This window comes from Pollachius pollachius (genome assembly GCF_949987615.1).
Source record: "Pollachius pollachius genome assembly, chromosome: 20".
In the NCBI taxonomy this organism is placed as follows: Eukaryota; Metazoa; Chordata; class Actinopteri; order Gadiformes; family Gadidae; genus Pollachius; species Pollachius pollachius.
In genome coordinates, this window is record NC_136953.1 from 17,939,861 (window position 1) to 17,960,578 (window position 20,718).

The following is a 20,718-nucleotide window of genomic DNA, read 5'->3' on the forward strand; positions in this document are numbered from 1 at the left end:
AGGGTGTAGTTAGAGGTGGAGTTAGGCTGCTGAACAGGGTGTAGTTAGAGGTGTAGTTAGATTAGTGAACAGGGTGGGGTTAGAGGTGGAGTTAGACTAGTGAACAGGGTGTAGTTAGACTAGTGAACAGGGTGTAGTCAGAGGTGTAGTTAGACTAGTGAACAGGGTGTAGTTACAGTAGTGAACAGGGTGTAGTCAGAGGTGGAGTTAGACTAGTGAACAGGGTGTAGTTAGAGGTGGAGTTAGACTAGGGAACAGGGTGTAGTTAGAGGTATAGTTAGACTAGTGAACAGGGTGTAGTTAGAGGTGGAGTTAGACTAGTGAACAGGGTGTAGTTAGAGGTGGAGTTAGGCTACTGAACAGGGTGTAGTTAAAGGGTGGAGTTAGACTAGTGAACAGGGTGTAGTTAGACTAGTGAACAGGGTGTAGTCAGAGGTGTAGTTAGACTAGTGAACAGGGTGTAGTTACACTAGTGAACAGGGTGTAGTTAGAGGTGGAGTTAGACTAGGGAACAGGGTGTAGTTAGAGGTGTAGTTAGACTAGGGAACAGAGTGGAGTTAGAGGTGGAGTTAGGCTACTGAACAGGGTGGATGTTAGAGGTGTAGTTACACTAGTGAACAGGGTGTAGTTAGACTAGTGAACAGGGTGTAGTCAGAGGTGGAGTTAGACTAGCGAACAGGGTGTAGTTAGAGGTGTAGTTAGACTAGTGAACAGGGTGTAGTTAGAGGTGGAGTTAGGCTACTGAAAAGGGTGTAGTTAGAGGTGTAGTTAGACTAGTGAACAGGGTGGGGTTAGAGGTGGAGTTAGACTAGTGAACAGGGTGTAGTTAGACTAGTGAACAGGGTGTAGTCAGAGGTGTAGTTAGACTAGTGAACAGGGTGTAGTTACACTAGTGAACAGGGTGTAGTCAGAGGTGGAGTTAGACTAGTGAACAGGGTGTAATTAGAGGTGGAGTTAGACTAGGGAACAGGGTGTAGTTAGAGGTGTAGTTAGACTAGTGAACAGGGTGTAGTTAGAGGTGGAGTTAGACTAGTGAACAGGGTGTAGTTAGAGGTGGAGTTAGGCTACTGAACAGGGTGTTGTTAGAGGTGTAGTTAGACTAATGAACACGGTGGGGTTAGAGGTGGAGTTAGACTAGTGAACAGGGTGTAGTTAGACTAGTGAACAGGGTGTAGTTACACTAGTGAACAGGGTGTAGTTAGAGGTGGAGTTAGACTAGGGAACAGGGTGTAGTTAGAGGTGTAGTTAGACTAGGGAACAGAGTGGAGTTAGAGGTGGAGTTAGGCTACTGAACAGGGTGGATTTTAGAGGTGTAGTTACACTAGTGAACAGGGTGTAGTTAGACTAGTGAACAGGGTGTAGTCAGAGGTGGAGTTAGACTAGTGAACAGGGTGTAGTTAGAGGTGTAGTTAGACTAGTGAACAGGGTGTAGTTAGACTAGTGAACAGGGTGTAGTCAGAGGTGGAGTTAGACTAGTGAACAGGGTGTATTCAGAGGTGTAGTTAGACTAGGGAACAGGGTGTAGTTAGAGGTGTAGTCAGACTAGTGAACAGGGTGTAGTTAGACTAGTGAACAGGGTGTAGTTAGAGGTGTAGTTAGACTAGGGAACAGGGTGTAGTTAGAGGTGTAGTCAGACTACTGAACAGGGTGTAGTTAGAGGTGAAGTTAGACTAGTGAACAGGGTGTAGCTAGACTTGGGAACAGGGTGTAGTTAGAGGTGTGGTTAGACTAGTGAACAGGGTATAGTTAGACTAGTGAACAGGGTGTAGTTAGAGGTGAAGTTAGACTAGTGAACAGGGTGTAGTTAGACTAGGGAACAGGGTGTAGTTAGAGGTGTAGTCAGACTAGTGAACAGGGTGTAGTTAGACTAGTGAACAGGGTGTAGTTAGAGGTGTAGTTAGACTAGGGAACAGGGTGTAGTTAGAGGTGTAGTCAGACTAGTTAACAGCGTGGAGTTAGACTAGTGAACAGGGTGTAGTTAGACTAGTGAACAGGGTGTAGTCAGAGGTGGAGTTAGGCTAGTGAACAGGCTGTAGCTACCCTAGTGAACAGGGTGTAGTTAGAGGTGTAGTTAGACTAGGGAACAGGGTGGAGTTAGAGGTGGAGTTAGACTAGTGAACAGGGTGTAGTTAGACTAGTGAACAGGGTGTAGTTAGAGGTGGAGTTAGACTAGTTAACAGGGTGTAGTCAGAGGTGGAGTTAGGCTACTGAACATGGTGGAGTTAGAGGTGTAGTTAGACTAGTGAACAGGGTGTAGTTAGACTAGTAAACAGGGTGGAGTTAGAGGTGGAGTTAGACTAGTGAACAGGGTGTAGTTAGACTAGTGAACAGGGTGTAGTTAGACTAGTTAACAGGGTGTAGTTAGAGGTGGAGTTAGACTAGTCATCATCATTATCAACTTTTATTGACTCAAGGTCCATTTAAAAGACATACAATACAAAAACACACACATAAATAAGAATAAAAACATTCCGACCACTTATAAAGGGCACTTATACCAATGTCTCCAAAGGTATGGCTGCTGGCGTACTGGGCTAAACTTGGGTTCGACAGCAGCATTATAATTTCATTTTTTGAGTCATTCAAGAGACCGATAAATCTGTACATGAGGTTCCTCAATTAAGCTTGTAAGGTGTTAACTCCTGCATTCACAAATAGCTCACTTGCACTGCTCCACCTTGTTTTTTAAGTAAGATTCTAAAACAATCACTGTAAGCAACCTGTAGTCTGTGCATACTAGATTTTTTGAACTTACCCATAAGGGGGAAGTATACAGCGGAGTGCAATATGCTCTAAAGATAAATATTTTTACATGATCAGAGCACATATGAAATTTTCCTGCCAACATATTCGCTTGGGCATATAATGTACGACACTGTTTGAAAATGTCGTCATGGTCACGCATTTGATCTGTTATAAAGTGCCCTAGGTATTTGGTTTTATAAGTAACACAAAGCTCTTCCACAGAAAGGTACAAATGTGGAAAGAGGAGGTCCTTATCTCCCTACGCCCTATATATTAGGGTTAGGGTTAGGGTTAACCCTAACCCTAACCCTAACCCTAACCTTACATATTATCACACTGCTCTTAATGTGTGATAATATGAACAGGCTGGAGTCAGAGGTGTAGTTAGACTAGTGAACAGGGTGTAGGTAGACTAGTGAACAGGGTGTAGTTAGAGGTGGAGTTAGACTAGTGAACAGGGTGGAGTTAAGGGTGGGGTTAGTTGGTGTTGTTTACCTCGCTGTCTTGTTCTTGGTCTGAATCAGAGTCCTTTTGAAGAGGAGCAGGAGAGACAGACAGAGGGACAGAGACAGAGGGTCAAAGACGGACAGACATATTGCACATTAGAGTTACATTACTGAACCTTTAACCCACATTTTTAACCTGACTACAGATAATGGTCAACTGCTGAATAACGTTTTCAAGTCCAATTGACTAATTTAAGAATAAAATACTATGTTTTAATTTCAAAATGGATGGGCGAATGATTTCAGTTGACAAACTATAAGCTGTGAGCTACTCTCAAAATAACATGCAATAACGTGTGGTTTGAGTACAGGAGCAACCTGTTTCCATGACTATAATCAGCTCTAGACAGGGATTCAGACTGGATGGGTGCAAAATGGATGGGTGAATGATTTCAGTCGATAAAGTAATAAGCTATGAGCTACTTCCAAAATAACATTCAATAAAGTGTGGTTTGAGTAAAGGATCAACCTGTTTCCATGAACATAACCAGCTCTAGACAGGGATTCGGACTCTGGTGTTGCAGTACAGTGCATGAGTTGATTCTCCTGTTGGAGCCAGCAGGGGGAGCTGTTTCTACCTCGGTTACCTTGCAGTATGAGGGCAGGCTAATGTTGAGGTTGCATATGGCGTTCTGGGTCAAGGTGCGGTAGTTCCTGGGCTCCCTCATGAAGGAGAGCCGGCCGCAGGGCTCCTGGGTGCTGTCCCTGACCTGGGTCACCACCAGGAAGGGAAGGGATTAAAAACAACAAGGGCTTTGTTTACTTTATGGTTGAACCTAACCCTAACCCTAACCCTACCCCTAACCCTAACCCTAAAACAATAAGGCCTTTGTTTACTTTATGGTTGAACCTAACCCTAACCCTAACCCTACCCCTAACCCTAATCCTAAAACAATAAGGCCTTTGTTTACTTTATGGTTGAACCTAACCCTAACCCTACCCCTACCCCTAACCCTAATCCAGGTGGAATGAACCAGTCCAGGTGGATTAAACCAGTCCAGGTGGATTAAAACACTCCAGGTGGTTTAAACCAGTCCAGGTGGATTAAACCAGTCCAGGTGGATTAAACCAGTCCGACCAATTCTGATCCCCAGGACACATGGTTCATTCCTGACCTAAGCCCACTAGGAAGATAGAAGGTCCATCTCCGGAGGCCCTAGCAGTAGGACATTATCCAGAAGTGCGTACCTTGATGAAGAGAGCCAGGCGGTTCTCCTTGAAGGCGTAGAAGCTGAAGAGGTGGTGCTGTCCGCTCTTGGTGAGCGGCACCAGGTTACCACAGCAGTCTGCATAAATGGGCTTCCCCTCCAGAACCTACAGATGGACCAGCACCGCCATTATCCTCCTTCATCTTCACCCTCTTCACCCTCACACACCTTCCTCGGCTCCCATCTACTCCCCCTCCTCCCCCCGGTCCTCCCCCCTCCTCCCCCCTACTCCCCCTCCTCCCCCCGGTCCTCCCCCCTCCTCCCCCCTACTCCCCCTCCTCCCCCCGGTCCTCCCCCCTCCTCCCCCCTACTCCCCCTCCTCCCCCCGGTCCTCCCCCCGGTCCTCCCCCCTGGTCCTCCCTTCCTCCCCCCTCCTCCCCCCGGTCCTCCCCCCTCCTCCCCCCTACTCCCCCTCCTCCCCCCGGTCCTCCCCCCGGTCCTCCCCCCTGGTCCTCCCTTCCTCCCCCCTCCTCCCCCCGGTCCTCCCCCCTCCTCCCCCCTACTCCCCCTCCTCCCCCCGGTCCTCCCCCCAGGTCCTCCCCCCTCCTCCCCCCTCCTCCCCCTTGGTCCTCCTCCCCCTCCTCCCCCCTGGTCCTCCCCCCTCCTCCTCCCCCCTACTCCCCCTCCTCCCCCTCCTCCCCCCTGGTCCTCCTCCCCCCTCCTCCCCCCTCCTCCCCCCTCCTCCCCCCTGGTCCTCCCCCCTACTCCCCCTCCTCCCCCCTGGTCCTCCTCCCCCCTGGTCCTCCCCCCTGGTCCTCCCCCCTGGTCCTCCTCCCCCCTGGTCCTCCCCCCTGGTCCTCCTCCCCCCTGGTCCTCCCCCCTCCTCCCCCCTGGTCCTCACCTCCACGTCCCGGCTGCGGGCCACCTCAGTGAAGAGCTCCTGTTGCTCCAGGGTCTTCTCCATGCGGTCGTCCGTCATGCAGAAGCAGCGCAGGCGGGCCTCTATCGGGTCGTGGGTCTTAGCGAAGACCACGAACTTGGCCATGTAAGGCACGCAGATGACCTCCCGGTACACCTGGGTGGAGAAGTTCACAGACTCCTGCGCCTGCCGGCAGTCCACCAGCCAGAACCTGAGGGGGAGGGTGATGTGGTCAGCAGGAGGCTCATGGGAGGAGTGCTCTGATACACTGGGCACAAAGGTCAGGTGGTCCGTCATGACGCTGACCTGAGACCCTCCCATGGGGGGTAAAGTGGACCAGAATGAAAGGATTCATAGAACATGACCCCCTGGATTGACTCATGGACGGGGTCGGTTCTTCAGAAACCTTCTAAATCTTTATGGAGTAAAACCAAAAAGAGTGCAGGGTTAGGTAGGTGGAGGTGGAGGTGGAGGTGGAGGGTTAGGTAGGTGGAGGTGAGGTGGAGGGTTAGGTAGGTGGAGGTGAGGTGGAGGGTTAGGTAGGTGGAGGTGGAGGTGGAGGTGGAGGGTTAGGTAGGTGGAGGTGAGGTGGAGGGTTAGGTAGGTGGAGGTGGAGGGATGGGTAGGTGGAGGGATGGGTAGGTGGAGGTGAGGTGGAGGTGGAGGGTTAGGTAGGTGGAGGTGAGGTGGAGGGTTAGGTAGGTGGAGGTGGAGGTGGAGGGATGGGTAGGTGGAGGTGGAGGTGGAGGTGGAGGGTTAGGTAGGTGGAGGTGAGGTGGAGGGTTAGGTAGGTGGAGGTGGAGGTGGAGGTGGAGGGTTAGGTAGGTGGAGGTGGAGGTGGAGGGTTAGGTAGGTGGAGGTGAGGTGGAGGGTTAGGTAGGTGGAGGTGGAGGTGGAGGTGGAGGGTTAGGTAGGTGGAGGTGAGGTGGAGGGATGGGTAGGTGGAGGTGAGGTGGAGGGTTAGGTAGGTGGAGGTGAGGTGGAGGGATGGGTAGGTGGAGGTGAGGTTGAGGGATGGGTAGGTGGAGGTGGAGGTGGAGGGATGGGTAGGTGGAGGTGGAGGGATGGGTAGGTGGAGGTGAGGTGGAGGGTTAGGTAGGTGGAGGTGGAGGTGGAGGTGGAGGGTTAGGTAGGTGGAGGTGAGGTGGAGGGTTAGGTAGGTGGAGGTGAGGTGGAGGGATTGGTAGGTGGAGGTGGAGGTGAGGTGGAGGGATTGGTAGGTGGAGGTGAGGTGGAGGTGGAGGGTTAGGTAGGTGGAGGTGAGGTGGAGGGTTAGGTAGGTGGAGGTGAGGTGGAGGGATTGTTAGGTGGAGGTGGAGGTGAGGTGGAGGGATTGGTAGGTGGAGGTGGAGGTGAGGTGGAGGGTTAGGTAGGTGGAGGTGAGGTGGAGGGATTGGTAGGTCCCTACCTGGCAGAGACGTTGGTGGTAAAGGAGACGCAGTCGTTGGTGAAGGTCAGGGGCGTGGTCCCTGTGATGTCCTCCCACTGGGCGGGCGTGGTCCCGCCTGCACACACACCAACACACAGGTGTGTCAACACAGGGAGAAGCCTTCACAGCATCAGGACTCTCTAGCTCTGAGGTCTGAGGTCTTATCATGTCTCATTATGATGAGGAGATCATAATGAGACGTGATAAGGTCTCCTTGAAGCCCACAGACGGACCAGAAGGACCCGCACTGGGGCACAGCTGGACCTGGACCTGGACCCGGACCTAGCACTGGACAGGGACCAGAAGGACCTGGACCTGGTCCTGGACCTGGCCCTGGACCTGGCCCTGGACCGGGACCTGGACCTGGCCCTGGACCGGGACCTGGACCTGGACCTGGTCCTGGACCTGGCTCTGGACCTGGTCCTGGACCTGGCTCTGGACCTGGCCCTGGACCGGGACCATCAGGACCTGGCCCTGCACCTGGCCCTGGACCGGGACCAGCAGGACCTGGCCCTGGACCTGGCCCTGGACCGGGACCAGCAGGTGCTCACCAGTGATGCTGCAGAGCAGCCTCAGGGAGGGCGCCTCGCCCCTGAATCCGTTGAGGGCGGGGTCGGAGCCGGTTTCGGGGACTGGGAGCGTCATGGTGATGGGCTTGTGGAACTTCCTCCTGCGTGGCTCTAGCGTGACGATGGGGCTGAAGGCGGCCTTGCTGCCCAGGGTCCGGCGCACCAGCTCCAGGCTCATGGGTTGGGCCTGGGGGGCAGAGGGGTCAGGGTCAGACGTCGAGACAGGTGGAGGACGTCAGACGGTTTGGGGGTGTTGAACAATGAGTCTTTGGCTTAAGTAAGTGGCTTTGATGTGTACGATGAATATCCATCAACTTGCTATCAACAATTATTGATAATTCTTACTGTTGTTCCTCTTTCCTTATATTCCCTTTAGGTAGAAACTGAGGACCGCCCCTGGTAACAGTATCTAGGGGGATTCCTGGCAATGCTTCCTCCTCCGCTGGTAGTGTTGCCCTGCCCCCAGCAGCCCCCTTGAGGGTCCTCACCTGCAGGCCCACCCGGATCCTCTTGGTGAGTGCTCCCTGGGGGAACGCGGCCCGCACCGCAGGCACCACCGTGCTGCTCAGCACGCCGCCCTCCGGCCCAATCAGCTCGCTGTCCTGCTTCACCCGCGACACCACCGCAAAGTATTGTGGGAAATCCCGCGTGATGATCCGGCAAATACGCTTCCTCTCCAGCTCCTGGGGCGAGTCCAGCTCTGAGGAGACACAGATTCTAGAGTCCAGCTCTGAGGAGACACAGGCTTCAGAAGGACACAAACTATCAGCACATATAGAGATACCAACTGTCAGGACTTCTAGAGATACCAACTGTCAGGACTTCTAGAGATACCAACTGTCAGGACTTCTAGAGATACCAACTGTCAGGACTTCTAGAGATACCAACTGTCAGGCGCTGTGGAGCTGACAGGACGGGGGGACACCATGCGTGCTGCTGTCCTCGTTCAGATGGAGGGTGTGTGTGTTGTGCAGGGTCTCACCCTCGTCCATGCCATTGAGGACTTGGTTGAGCTCCTCCTCGGAGTGGTCACAGTGGTGCTCCTTCCACTGGTCTCCCCCCTCGCTCCTCATCACCACCAGTTCCCTCTCTGTCCCCCGCAGGGCTGCGAAGTGGGGGATCTCCACCACCACCGGGCTGGGGTACACACACACACACACACGATGAGCCCTGACTCCTGTGTGAGAGGCTGGCTTATGGTGGTTTGTGTGTGTGTGTGTGTGTGTGTGTGTGTGTGTGTGTGTGTGTGTGTGTGTGTGTGTGTGTGTGTGTGTGTGTGTGTGTGTGTGTGTGTGTGTGTGTGTGTGTGTGTGCGTGCGTGCGTGCGTGCGTGCGTGTGTGTGTGTTCACAACCTTCTTCAACCCATGCATGCTGCACTAGATCAGAGACAATCACACAGTTGATAAAAGAGGGTGAGGAGGAGACGGGGAGGCACCACAGAGATGAGAGGGTGAGACAGAACAACACACAGAGATGGAAGTGAGAGCAGGTCCTCCAGTATCCACATGAGCATTCCCTCTCTCAGGTGTTCTGAGGGGCAAATCAACGGGCCAATCGTGGGCAAGGGGCGGGCTTAAGATGTTTGAAGAATAAAAAAAAAATCTTTATGTTTATATTCCTTTTAGATCATATGTTCACAAAAAGTGTAATAACACAAATAACTCTGAAAATAAAAGGTTTCTTAGGAAAGTCTTGAGGGATTGCAGAACGTCTGAGTAAGGAACGCTTAGGAACCGGACGTTCCTCTGCGTCTGTCCTCTGATTGGTTGAGAGGGGGAAGGTGTGGATATTGGAGCAGCCCAGCGAAGAGCCAGAACCTCTGGCGGGAGGGGTGAGGGACATGAGGAGTCAGATCTTCATGAAGAAAAAAGAGTGGTCATACCCAAGGAATCTAGTCCCCGGGGGGCCCAGCTGCAGAATACGGCTAACGAGGCTCTCGCCCTCGTTAAGGGGGGGCGGAGCTGTGGGGAGGTGGAGCTTACTGTGAAGCCACACCCACCAGATCCAGACGCAGCATGAGGGGGAGGAGCTTCCATTAATCCTGACATCACACATCTTTAAAGAGCTACTAAACTAACATGTGAGGATGTACTGTAATAACATGTAATGATGTACTGTCAAACATGTGATGATGTACTGTACTAACATGTGATGATGTACTGTAGTAACATGTGATGATGTACTGTAGTAACATGTGATGATGGACTAGGTGTATTCTGTACTGCATGCTACTCTGTAGTATATACTGTGCTATATGTACTGTATACTACTCTAGTATATAGTGTACTATATGTACTGTATACTACTCTTTAGTACATAGTGTATTCTGCAGTACCAGAAGTCTGGGCTTCATGTCACATCTATCATCTATCAAGAGTTAAGGAGTGAAAGGGTTAAGGAGTTAAAGGGTTAAGAACCAGAGACTCATCCTGGTACTGGTTAAGAACCAGAGACACATCCTGGTACTGGTTAAGAACCAGATACACATCCTGGTACTGGTTAAGAAACAAAGACACATCCTGGTACTGGTTAAGAACCAGAGACACATCCTGGTACTGGTTAAGAACCAGAGACAGGTCCCTGGTACTGGTTAAGAACCAGAGACACGTCCCTGTTACTGGTTAAGAACCAGAGACACATCCTGGTACTGGTTAAGAACCAGAGACAGGTCCCTGGTACTGGTTAAGAACCAGAGACACGTCCCTGGTACTGGTTAAGAACCAGAGACAGGTCCCTGGTGCTGGTTAAGAACCAGAGACACATCCTGGTACTGGTTAAGAACCAGAGACACGTCCCTGGTACTGGTTATGATGCAGAGGAAGAGGCAGCAATATGATTCTAGGAAAAAACTCTGCACCAATCCGAAGGTTCCTTATTTTGATAGTTTACCTAAAGACCTAACCAGCCTACTCTAAACTAGCTAAACCAAACCTGACCAGCCTACTTTAGACTGACTAAACCCAACCTAACTAGCCTAATCTCATCTGGCTAAACCCAACCTAACCAGCCTACTCTAGACTAACTAAACCTAATTTAACCAGTTTACTCTAGACTAGCTAAATCTAACTTAACCAGTCTACTCTAGACTGGCCCATCCCAACCTAACCAGTCTACTCTAGACTGGCCCAACCCAACCTAACCAGTCTACTCTAGACTGGCCCATCCCAACCTAACCAGTCTACTCTAGACTGGCCCAACCCAACCTAACCTAACCAGTCTACTCTAGACTGGCCCAACCCAACCTAACCAGTCTACTCTAGACTGGCCCATCCCAACCTAACCAGTCTACTCTAGACTGGCCCAACCCAACCTAACCAGTCTACTCTAGACTGGCCCATCCCAACCTAACCAGTCTACTCTAGACTGGCCCATCCCAACCTAACCAGTCTACTCTTGACTGGCCCAACCCAACCTAACCAGTCTACTCTAGACTGGCCGAACCCAACCTAACCAGTCTACTCTAGACTGGCCCATCCCAACCTAACCAGTCTACTCTAGACTGGCCCAACCCAACCTAACCAGTCTACTCTAGACTGGCCCATCCCAACCTAACCAGTCTACTCTAGACTGGCCCAACCCAACCTAACCAGTCTACTCTAGACTGGCCCAACCCAACCTAACCAGTCTACTCTAGACTGGCCCAACCCAACCTAACCAGTCTACTCTAGACTGGCCCATCCCAACCTAACCAGTCTACTCTAGACTGGCCCAACCCAACCTAACCAGTCTACTCTAGACTGGCCCAACCCAACCTAACCAGTCTACTCTAGACTGGCCCAACCCAACCTAACCAGTCTACTCTAGACTGGCCCATCCCAACCTAACCAGTCTACTCTAGACTGGCCCAACCCAACCTAACCAGTCTACTCTAGATTGGCCCAACCCAACCTAACCAGTCTACTCTAGACTGGCCCAACCCAACCTAACCAGCCTACTCTAGACTGGCCCAACCCAACCTAACCAGCCTACTCTAGACTGGCCCAACCCAACCTAACCAGTCTACTCTAGACTGGCCCAACCCAACCTTACCAGCCTACTCTAATCCAGCCTACCTTTATCTAGTCCTACCCAGCCTAATCCCCCCCAGCCCCCCCTGGTCCCCCTGAGGCCGGTCTTACCCCAGGAACTGGGCCCCCGAGGGCCCCACCTCCACCAGTCGGCTGGCCAGCCCCTCGCCCTCCAGCAGGGGGGGCATGGTGGCCAGGCGGTGCCTCTTCACCAGGCGGCAGGTCACCCTGGTGGGGGCGCTGCACTTCTTGGGCGGGACCAGGATCCTCAGTCCGTTGTGGCGGCAGCCCCGCATGGCCCCGCCTCTTGCGTCCACCATGAAGCTCACCAGGAAGCTGCGGACCCAGACCACAAGGTGAGCCCAGGTGGACCCAGACCACTGAGGGGTCCCCTGAGGGCTTTGCTGAGGGGGGGTCTTATCTGCGTGGGTTTGGTCATGTGACCTGATGTATTGCCAGCAAGTCGGTCATCTCTCCTACCAGTTCAATGTGCTGGCGTTGGTTGAATATACATTAGATTCAGGCAAGCTCAAATAGAGTCCTGTCCAGCTAGGGTTTGGTGTAATATGACATGTGATGACAGTGTTTTGGTTAAGCTACAAGGAGTTGAAGCGCAACCAGCAGGGGGCGGTGTTAGGGGCCTCTAAAGAGGAGCTAATGAGACCGACTGTCATATCAATGCAGACAGCAGGGGGCGGTGTTAGGGGCCTCTATAGAGGAGCTAATGAGACCGACTGTCATATCAATACAGACAGCAGGGGTCGGTGTTAGGGGCCTCTAAAGAGGAGCTAATGAGACCGACTGCCATATCAATGCGGACAGCAGGGGGCGGTGTTAGGGGCCTCTATAGAGGAGCAGTGAACAGTGATGAAGAGGAGGGGGGTTGGGGGAGTGAACATTGATGAAGAGGAAAGCTGAACAGTGATTAAGAGGAGAGGTGAACAGTGGTGAAGAGGAGTGAACAGTTATGAAGAGGTGTGAACAGTGATGAATAGGAGGAGTGAACAATGATGAAGAGGAGGAGTGAACAGTGGTGAAGTGTAGGAGTGAACCATGGCGAAGAGGAGAAGTGAACAGTGATGAAGAGTTGGGTCACCTGCTGTTTTCTCCAAGATGGCGGCAGGGAGAGGATCGGCTAGAAAAGACAAAGCAGTTGGGAACCAGTCACCCAGAGGGAAGAGAGAACCAGTCACCCAGAGGTAACAGAGAACCAGTCACCCAGAGGGAACAGAGAACCAGTCACCAAGAGGGAGCACAGAACAGACGGACCCTGAACTTGAAGGTGCAGATCTGAAACAGGTTAAGTGAGTGTTTGCTTCACTGGAGGGATGGGTTCCCTGAGGACGTTAATGACCCTGTAAGGTCATGACCCATTAAGGTCATGACCTTGTACAGGGCTTGAGTCAAAATAGATGACAAATTCTGACAAATATACAAATTGTAAGTCACTTTGGATAAAAGCATTTGCTAAATGCCCTAAATGTAAATGTGAGGCTCAGCTATTCCTGACATTGATTAATATTACTGTTGAACTCAGCATCCAGCTACGATGGGGGGGACTAGGGGGGACTTGAGTTAAGGATCTAGAGGGGCTAGGATGGAGGTTCTAGAGGGGATCTAGAGTGTGGTGGTTCTAGAGGGGACTAGAGTGGAGGTTCTAGAGGGGGCTAAATTGATGGTTCTAGAGGGGACTAGGGTGGATGTTCTAGAGGGGGTCTAGAGTGTGGTGGTTCTAGAGGGGACTAGGATGGAGGCTCTAGAGGGTAGTGGGCGATCTAGAGGGGACTAGAGTGTGGTAGTTCTAGAGGGGACTAGAGTGGAGGTTCTAGAGGGGAATGGAGTGGAGGTTATAGAGGGGACTAGAGTAGTGGTTCTAGAGGGGACTAGGGTGGTGGTTCTAGAGGGGAATAGAGTGGAGGTTATAGAGGGGACTAGAGTAGTGGTTCTAGAGGGGACTAGGGTGGTGGTTCTAGAGGGGACTAGAGTGGTGGCTCTAGAGGGGACTAGAGTGGTGGTTCTTGAGGGGACTAGATTTGTGGGTCTAGAGGGGACTAGAATGGAGGTTCTAGAGGGGACTAGAGTGGTGGTTCTTGAGGGGACTAGCATGGAGGTTCTAGAGGGGACTAGATTTATGGTTCTAGAGGGGACTAGGGAGGCGGTTCTAGAGGGGAGTGGGCATTCTAAAGGGGCCTAGAGTGTGGAGGTTCTAGAGGGGACTAGAGTGGTAGTCCTAGAGGGGACTAGAGTGGTGGTTCTAGAGGGGGCTAGGGAGGAGGTTCTAGAGGGTAGTGGGCGTTCTAGAGGAGACTAGAGTGTGGAGGTTCTAGAGGGGACTAGAGTGGAGGTACTAGAGGGGACTAGAGAGGAGGTTCCTACCCAGAGGGGATGGGACTAGAGGACAGTGCCACATTGTCCAGGTTCTCGGTTCCCCAGCTGAGTCGGTACGAGTCTTTCTCATTGTCCCGGGTTAAATTGGAAACCTTGGGGTCAGGGAACACAAGTTCAACTTTATTAATCCAATGGAACTGGTTCACTTTGTTCAATATAGAAGAAGGAATATAATAAGGAAGTACAACACAGAAGTAAAAAACAGACACAAAAATAGAAAGGAAGAAAGAAAGGCTGTGAGCGCAAAGGGATCAGGATGTACATGAAGATGTGTGAGTAAGAAGCTGACCTGGTGGCTGGAGAGCAGATCCTCCATCAAGCCCTGATGTTTTGGGGTGTAGAAGCTGTGATGGGTCGGACTGAAGGAGCTGGAAGAGCAGGAAGAACATCCATGAACATCCAACGTGAACACCAGAAATAAAGAACCAGAGTCCATCATGGTGGAGGTCTTTATGAGGAGGTCCAGGGTGGAGGTCTTTATGAGGAGCTCCAGGGTGGAGCTCCTCAGGGTCTAATTCATCCATCATGTTGACCCAGCCATAAGAACAAGGAAAGCTGGCAGCAGCCTTTAAGATCCCTCCAGGCTGTAGCGCAGGTGGTTAAGATAAGATAAGGTAAGGTAAGGTACCTGTCCATGACCCTAACCCTAACCCTAACCTCCAGGCTGTAGGTAAGGAACCTGTCCATGACCCTAACCCTAACCTCCAGGCTGTAGGTAAGGTACCTGTCCATGACCCTAACCCTAACCTCCAGGCTGTAGGTGAGGTACCTGTCCATGAGCCTAACCCTAACCTCCAGGCTGTAGGTAAGGTACCTGTCCATGACCCTAACCCTAACCCTAACCTCCAGGCTGTAGGTAAGGTACCTGTCCATGACCCTAACCCTAACCTCCAGGCTGTAGGTAAGGTACCTGTCCATGACCCTAACCCTAACCTCCAGGCTGTAGGTAAGGTACCTGTCCATGACCCTAACCCTAACCTCCAGGCTGTAGGTAAGGAACCTGTCCATGACCCTAACCCTAACCTCCAGGCTGTAGGTAAGGTACCTGTCCATGACCCTAACCCTAACCTCCAGGCTGTAGGTGAGGTACCTGTCCATGAGCCTAACCCTAACCTCCAGGCTGTAGGTAAGGTACCTGTCCATGACCCTAACCCTAACCTCCAGGCTGTAGGTAAGGTACCTGTCCATGACCCTAACCCTAACCCTAACCTCCAGGCTGTAGGTAAGATACCTGTCCATGACCCTAACCCTAACCCTAACCTCCAGGCTGTAGGTGAGGTACCTGTCCATGACCCTAACCCTAACCTCCAGGCTGCAGGTAAGTACCTGTCCATGACCCTAACCCTAACCCTAACCTCCAGGCTGTAGGTAAGGTACCTGTCCATGACCCTAACCCTAACCCTAACCTCCAGGCTGTAGGTAAGGTACCTGTCCATGACCCTAACCCTAACCTCCAGGCTGTAGGTAAGGTACCTGTCCATGACCCTAACCCTAACCTCCAGGCTGTAGGTAAGGTACCTGTCCATGACCCTAACCCTAACCTCCAGGCTGTAGGTAAGGAACCTGTCCATGACCCTAACCCTAACCTCCAGGCTGTAGGTAAGGTACCTGTCCATGACCCTAACCCTAACCTCCAGGCTGTAGGTGAGGTACCTGTCCATGAGCCTAACCCTAACCTCCAGGCTGTAGGTAAGGTACCTGTCCATGACCCTAACCCTAACCTCCAGGCTGTAGGTAAGGTACCTGTCCATGACCCTAACCCTAACCTCCAGGCTGTAGGTAAGGTACCTGTCCATGACCCTAACCCTAACCTCCAGGCTGTAGGTAAGGTACCTGTCCAAGACCCTAACCCTAACCCTAACCTCCAGGCTGTAGGTAAGGTACCTGTCCATGACCCTAACCCTAACCTCCAGGCTGTAGGTAAGGTACCTGTCCATGACCCTAACCCTAACCCTAACCTCCAGGCTGTAGGTGAGGTACCTGTCCATGACCCTAACCCTAACCTCCAGGCTGTAGATAAGGTACCTGTCCATGACCCTAACCCTAACCTCAAGGCTGTAGGTGAGGTACCTGTCCATGACCCTAACCCTAACCTCCAGGCTATAGGTAAGGTACCTGTCCATGACCCTAACCCTAACCTCCAGGCTGTAGGTGAGGTACCTGTCCATGACCCTAACCCTAACCTCCAGGCTGTAGGTAAGGTACCTGTCCATGACCCTAACCCTAACCTCCAGGCTGTAGGTAAGGTACCTGTCCATGACCCTAACCCTAACCTCAAGGCTGTAGGTGAGGTACCTGTCCATGACCCTAACCCTAACCTCCAGGCTGTAGGTAAGGTACGTCCATGACCCTAACCCTAACCCTAACCTCCAGGCTGTAGGTGAGGTTCCTGTCCATGACCCTAACCCTAACCTCCAGGCTGTAGGTAAGGAACCTGTCCATGACCCTAACCCTAACCCTAACCTCCAGGCTGTAGGTAAGGTACCTGTCCATGACCCTAACCCTAACCTCCAGGCTGTAGGTAAGGTACCTGTCCATGACCCTAACCCTAACCTCCAGGCTGTAGGTAAGGTACCTGTCCATGACCCTAACCCTAACCTCCAGGCTGTAGGTAAGGTACCTGTCCATGACCCTAACCCTAACCTCAAGGCTGTAGGTGAGGTACCTGTCCATGACCCTAACCCTAACCTCCAGGCTGTAGGTAAGGTACCTGTCCATGACCCTAACCCTAACCTCCAGGCTGTAGGTAAGGTACCTGTCCATGACCCTAACCCTAACCTCCAGGCTGTAGGTAAGGTACCTGTCCATGACCCTAACCCTAACCTCCAGGCTGTAGGTAAGGTACCTGTCCATGACCCTAACCCTAACCTCCAGGCTGTAGGTAAGGTACCTGTCCATGACCCTAACCCTAACCTCCAGGCTGTAGGTAAGGTACCTGTCCATGACCCTAACCCTAACCTCCAGGCTGTAGGTAAGGTACCTGTCCATGCGGCCGCCTCCCTCCAGGCTGTAGCGCAGGTAGTTCATCCCGTCCAGGTATTGCCCCGGCAGAGAGTCGTCCCCGAGCTCCCTCAGGTCCTCAGCCCTCAGGTACTCCCCCCCGTCACCCGTCATCGTGTCGTCACCTTGGTTACAGGGTGGGGGGGCAGGGGGGGTCAACAACAGTGAAGGAGGGGGGAGTCGGTCTGTGTGTGTGTGTGTGTGTGTGTGTGTGTGTGTGTGTGTGTGTGTGTGTGTGTGCGTGCCCTACCCTCCTCATCAGAGACGTCCAGCTCTTCGTTCATGGTCTCCGGGACGTTGAGTTTGTGCTTCTCTGTGACCGTCTGCAAAACCAAGGACAGCTCATTATCATTCACCGAGGACAGCTTGTTATCATTCACCGAGGACAGCTCATTATCATTCAACGAGGACAGCTCATTATCATTCACCGAGGACAGCTCATTATCATTCACCGAGGACAGTTCATTATCATTCACCGAGGACAGCTCATTATCATTCACCGAGGACAGCTCATTATCATTCACCGAGGACAGCTCATTATCATTCACCGAGGACAGCTCATTATCATTCACCGAGGACAGCTCATTATCATTCACCGAGGACAGCTCATTATCATTCACCGAGGACAGCTCATTATCATTCAACGAGGACAGCTCATTATCATTCACCAAGGACAGCTCATTATCATTCACCAAGGACAGCTCATTATTATTCATAGTGACGACAGGAAGTCCTCTTCCATTGGCCCGCCCACCTGGCCAAACTATGGAATGCTACATTGTGTGTCCTCCAAGCACCGCGGCACACACAACTGGCAGACGGCATGGTGTGTGTGTGTGTGTGTGTGTGTGTGTACCGTGGTGGTGGTGGTGACCTCCTCCGTCACCACCCGCAGGGTGTCCACCACTGAGATGTAGCCCAGCCTGCGGGCAATGGCCAGCGCCGTGTTGCCGTTCTGCACAGAGAGAGAGGGGCTACAGTCAGGACCAGAGGGAGCAGCTGTGAGTGTGAGTGTGAGTGAGTGTGTGAGTGTGAGTGTGGGTGTGTGTGTGTGTGTGTGTGTGTGTGTGTGTGTGTGAGTGAGTGCGTGCGTGACAGTGTGAGTGTGAGTGTGAGTGAGTGTGTGTGTGTGTGTGTGTGTGTGTGTGTGTGTGTGTGTGTGTGTGTGTGTGTGTGTTTGCTCACCACCGTGATGGCGTTGGGTTTGGCTCCAGCCTGCAGCAGAAGGTTGATGATGTGAGTGTTTCCCTGCTGCGCCGCCTGGTGTAGGGGAGTGTATCCACTCTGGGGGCAGAACACACACCACGTTATAACCTGAGACACCCTGAACTCAACCAACCTGATCTCACTAACCATGACCCTGATCTCACTAACCCTGACCCTGATCTCACTAACCCTGACCCTGATCTCACTAACCATGACCCTGATCTCACTAACCATGACCCTAATCTCACTAACCATGACCCTAATCTCATTAACCATGACCCTGATCTCAGTCACCCTGATCTCACTAACCATGACATGACCCTGATCTCATTAACCATGACCCTAATCTCACTAACCATTACCCTGATCTCAGTCATCCTGATCTCACTAACCATGACACTGATCTCATTAACCATGACCCTGATCTCACTAACCATGACCCTGATCTCGCTAACAATGACCCTGATCTCAGTAACCATGACCCTGATCTGACTAGCCATGACCCTGATCTCAGTCATCCTGATCTCACTAACCATGACACTGATCTCATTAACCATGACCCTGATCTCACTAACCATGACCCTGATCTCGCTAACAATGACCCTGATCTCAGTAACCATGACCCTGATCTCACTAGCCATGACCCTGATCTCAGTCATCCTGATCTCACTAACCATGACACTGATCTCATTAACCATGACCCTGATCTCACTAACCATGACCCTGATCTCGCTAACAATGACCCTGATCTCAGTAACCATGACCCTGATCTCACTAGCCATGACCCTGATCTCATTAACCATGACCCTGATCTCAGTCACCCTGATCTCACACCAGGTGTCGTGGGGTCACTCTGGTGGTACCTTTAGTGTGAGAACTTGAACAACACAAGGAGACATATCTAGATCTATACATATAGTTATATCCACATCTATAAATATCTATATAGATATAGTGATGTATATGGATGAATCTTAATTTATATAAATAAGCTATTTATAGATATAGGTATATAGATGTCTATAGATATATCAATATCTATATAGAAATGTATAGATATAGGTATATAGATGTCTATAGATATATCTATATTGATCAATATCTATATAGAAATGTATAGATATAGTTTTATAAATCACAGGACAGTACCTTAGTCTTGGCGTTAACTCCGGCCCCGTTCTGCAGCAGGAAGTGAACCATCTTGGCGTTTCCGTAGTGACAGGCCACGATCAGGGGGGTGTAGCCGAGCTGGAACAACACGTTCTCAGTTAGTTCACATCACACACCCTGCACATGGCTTTACGTCAGCACAATGGATCACATGGATAGTGCTGGATTTTCAAAGCAATAGCGCAGAGCGCAGCGCCTTTACTTTGGTCTGCTGGTCGGCGTTGGCTCCGTGCCGGGTGAGGACCTCGGCCACGCCCACTCGGTCCTCCTGGGCCGCCAAGTGGAGGGAAGTCAGGCCGCTCTGGAAACACACACACACATACACACACACACACACACACAAACACTAGCACGACATTGTCCCACAGCAGCACAGATCCGATTTGAGTCTTCCCATGCTCACCTTGGTGGGCGTGTTGGGCTGCGCTGCCTTGCTCAGCAGCAGGGCGGCCATGTGGGCGTGGCCCTCCTGGGCGGCTAGGTGCAGGGCGGTGACCCCCTGCTGGGTCAGGGTGTGGGGAAGGGCGCCGTGGCCCAGCAGCACCCCCGCCATCTCCAGCTGGTTCTTCTTGGCAGCGATGTGCAGCGGAGTGTAGCCGTTCTGTTAGGGGGTCAGAGTGTAAGGTCAGGGTTAGGGTTAGGGTTAGGGTTAGGAAACCAACCTAACCCTAACCCCGTTCTGTTAGGGGGTCAGAGTGTAAGGTCAGGGTTAGGGTTAGGGTTAGGGTTAGGAAACTAACCTAACCCTAACCCCGTTCTGTTAGGGGGTCAGAGTGTAAGGTCAGGGTTAGGGTTAGGGTTAGGGTTAGGAAACTAACCTAACCCTAACCCCGTTCTGTTAGGGGGTCAGAGTGTAAGGTCAGGGTTAGGGTTAGGGTTAGGGTTAGGAAACTAACCTAACCCTAACCCCGTTCTGTTAGGGGGTCAGAGTGTAAGGTCAGGGTTAGGGTTAGGGTTAGGGTTAGGAAACTAACCTAACCCTAACCCCGTTCTGTTAGGGGGTCAGAGTGTAAGGTCAGGGTTAGGGTTAGGGTTAGGGTTAGGAAACTAACCGAACCCTAACCCCGTTCTGTTAGGGGGTCAGAGTGTAAGGTCAGGGTTAGGGTTAGGGTTAGGGTTAGGAACCTAACCTATCCCTAACCCTAACCCCATTCTGTTAGGGGGGGACACTGACACACTGACACACTCTGAGACACACTGACACACACTAACACACTGACACACACTGACAAGCTCTGACACACACTGACACACTCTGAGACACACTGAAACACACTGACACACTGACACACACTGACAAACTCTGACACACACTGACACACACTGACACACTGACACACTCTGACACACTGACACACACTCTGACACACTGCCACACACTAACAAACTTACACACACTGACACACTGACACACACTAACACACTGACACACATTGACAAACTCTGACACACACTGACACACTCTGAGACACACACTGAGACACTGACACACTCTGACACACTGACACACACTGACACACTGACACACTCTGACACACTGACACACTGACACACACACACACACACACTGACACTATGAGACACACTGACACACTCTGACACACACTGAGACACTCTGACACACACTGAC

The 20,718-nt window shown here is 51.7% G+C and overlaps 1 protein-coding gene across 1 annotated transcript in view; it reads right to left on the bottom strand.

Annotated features, from left to right (window-relative positions):
• Positions 1-20,718, bottom strand: part of LOC307091021 (ankyrin-2-like) — a gene marked incomplete at both ends in the record, with an annotated part of 89,130 nt that overhangs the window by 27,790 nt on the left and 40,622 nt on the right. Inside the window, 20 exon segments of the mRNA XM_079757853.1 lie at positions 3,241-3,273; positions 3,839-3,961; positions 4,440-4,565; positions 5,301-5,529; positions 6,727-6,823; positions 7,299-7,503; positions 7,805-8,016; positions 8,299-8,453; positions 9,200-9,298; positions 11,436-11,660; positions 12,421-12,459; positions 13,701-13,804; positions 14,002-14,080; positions 16,693-16,888; positions 16,891-17,035; positions 17,569-17,667; positions 17,898-17,996; positions 19,068-19,166; positions 19,291-19,389; positions 19,492-19,689. Of these exon segments, the coding sequence (XP_079613979.1) occupies positions 3,241-3,273; positions 3,839-3,961; positions 4,440-4,565; positions 5,301-5,529; positions 6,727-6,823; positions 7,299-7,503; positions 7,805-8,016; positions 8,299-8,453; positions 9,200-9,298; positions 11,436-11,660; positions 12,421-12,459; positions 13,701-13,804; positions 14,002-14,080; positions 16,693-16,888; positions 16,891-17,035; positions 17,569-17,667; positions 17,898-17,996; positions 19,068-19,166; positions 19,291-19,389; positions 19,492-19,689 (2,661 nt within the window).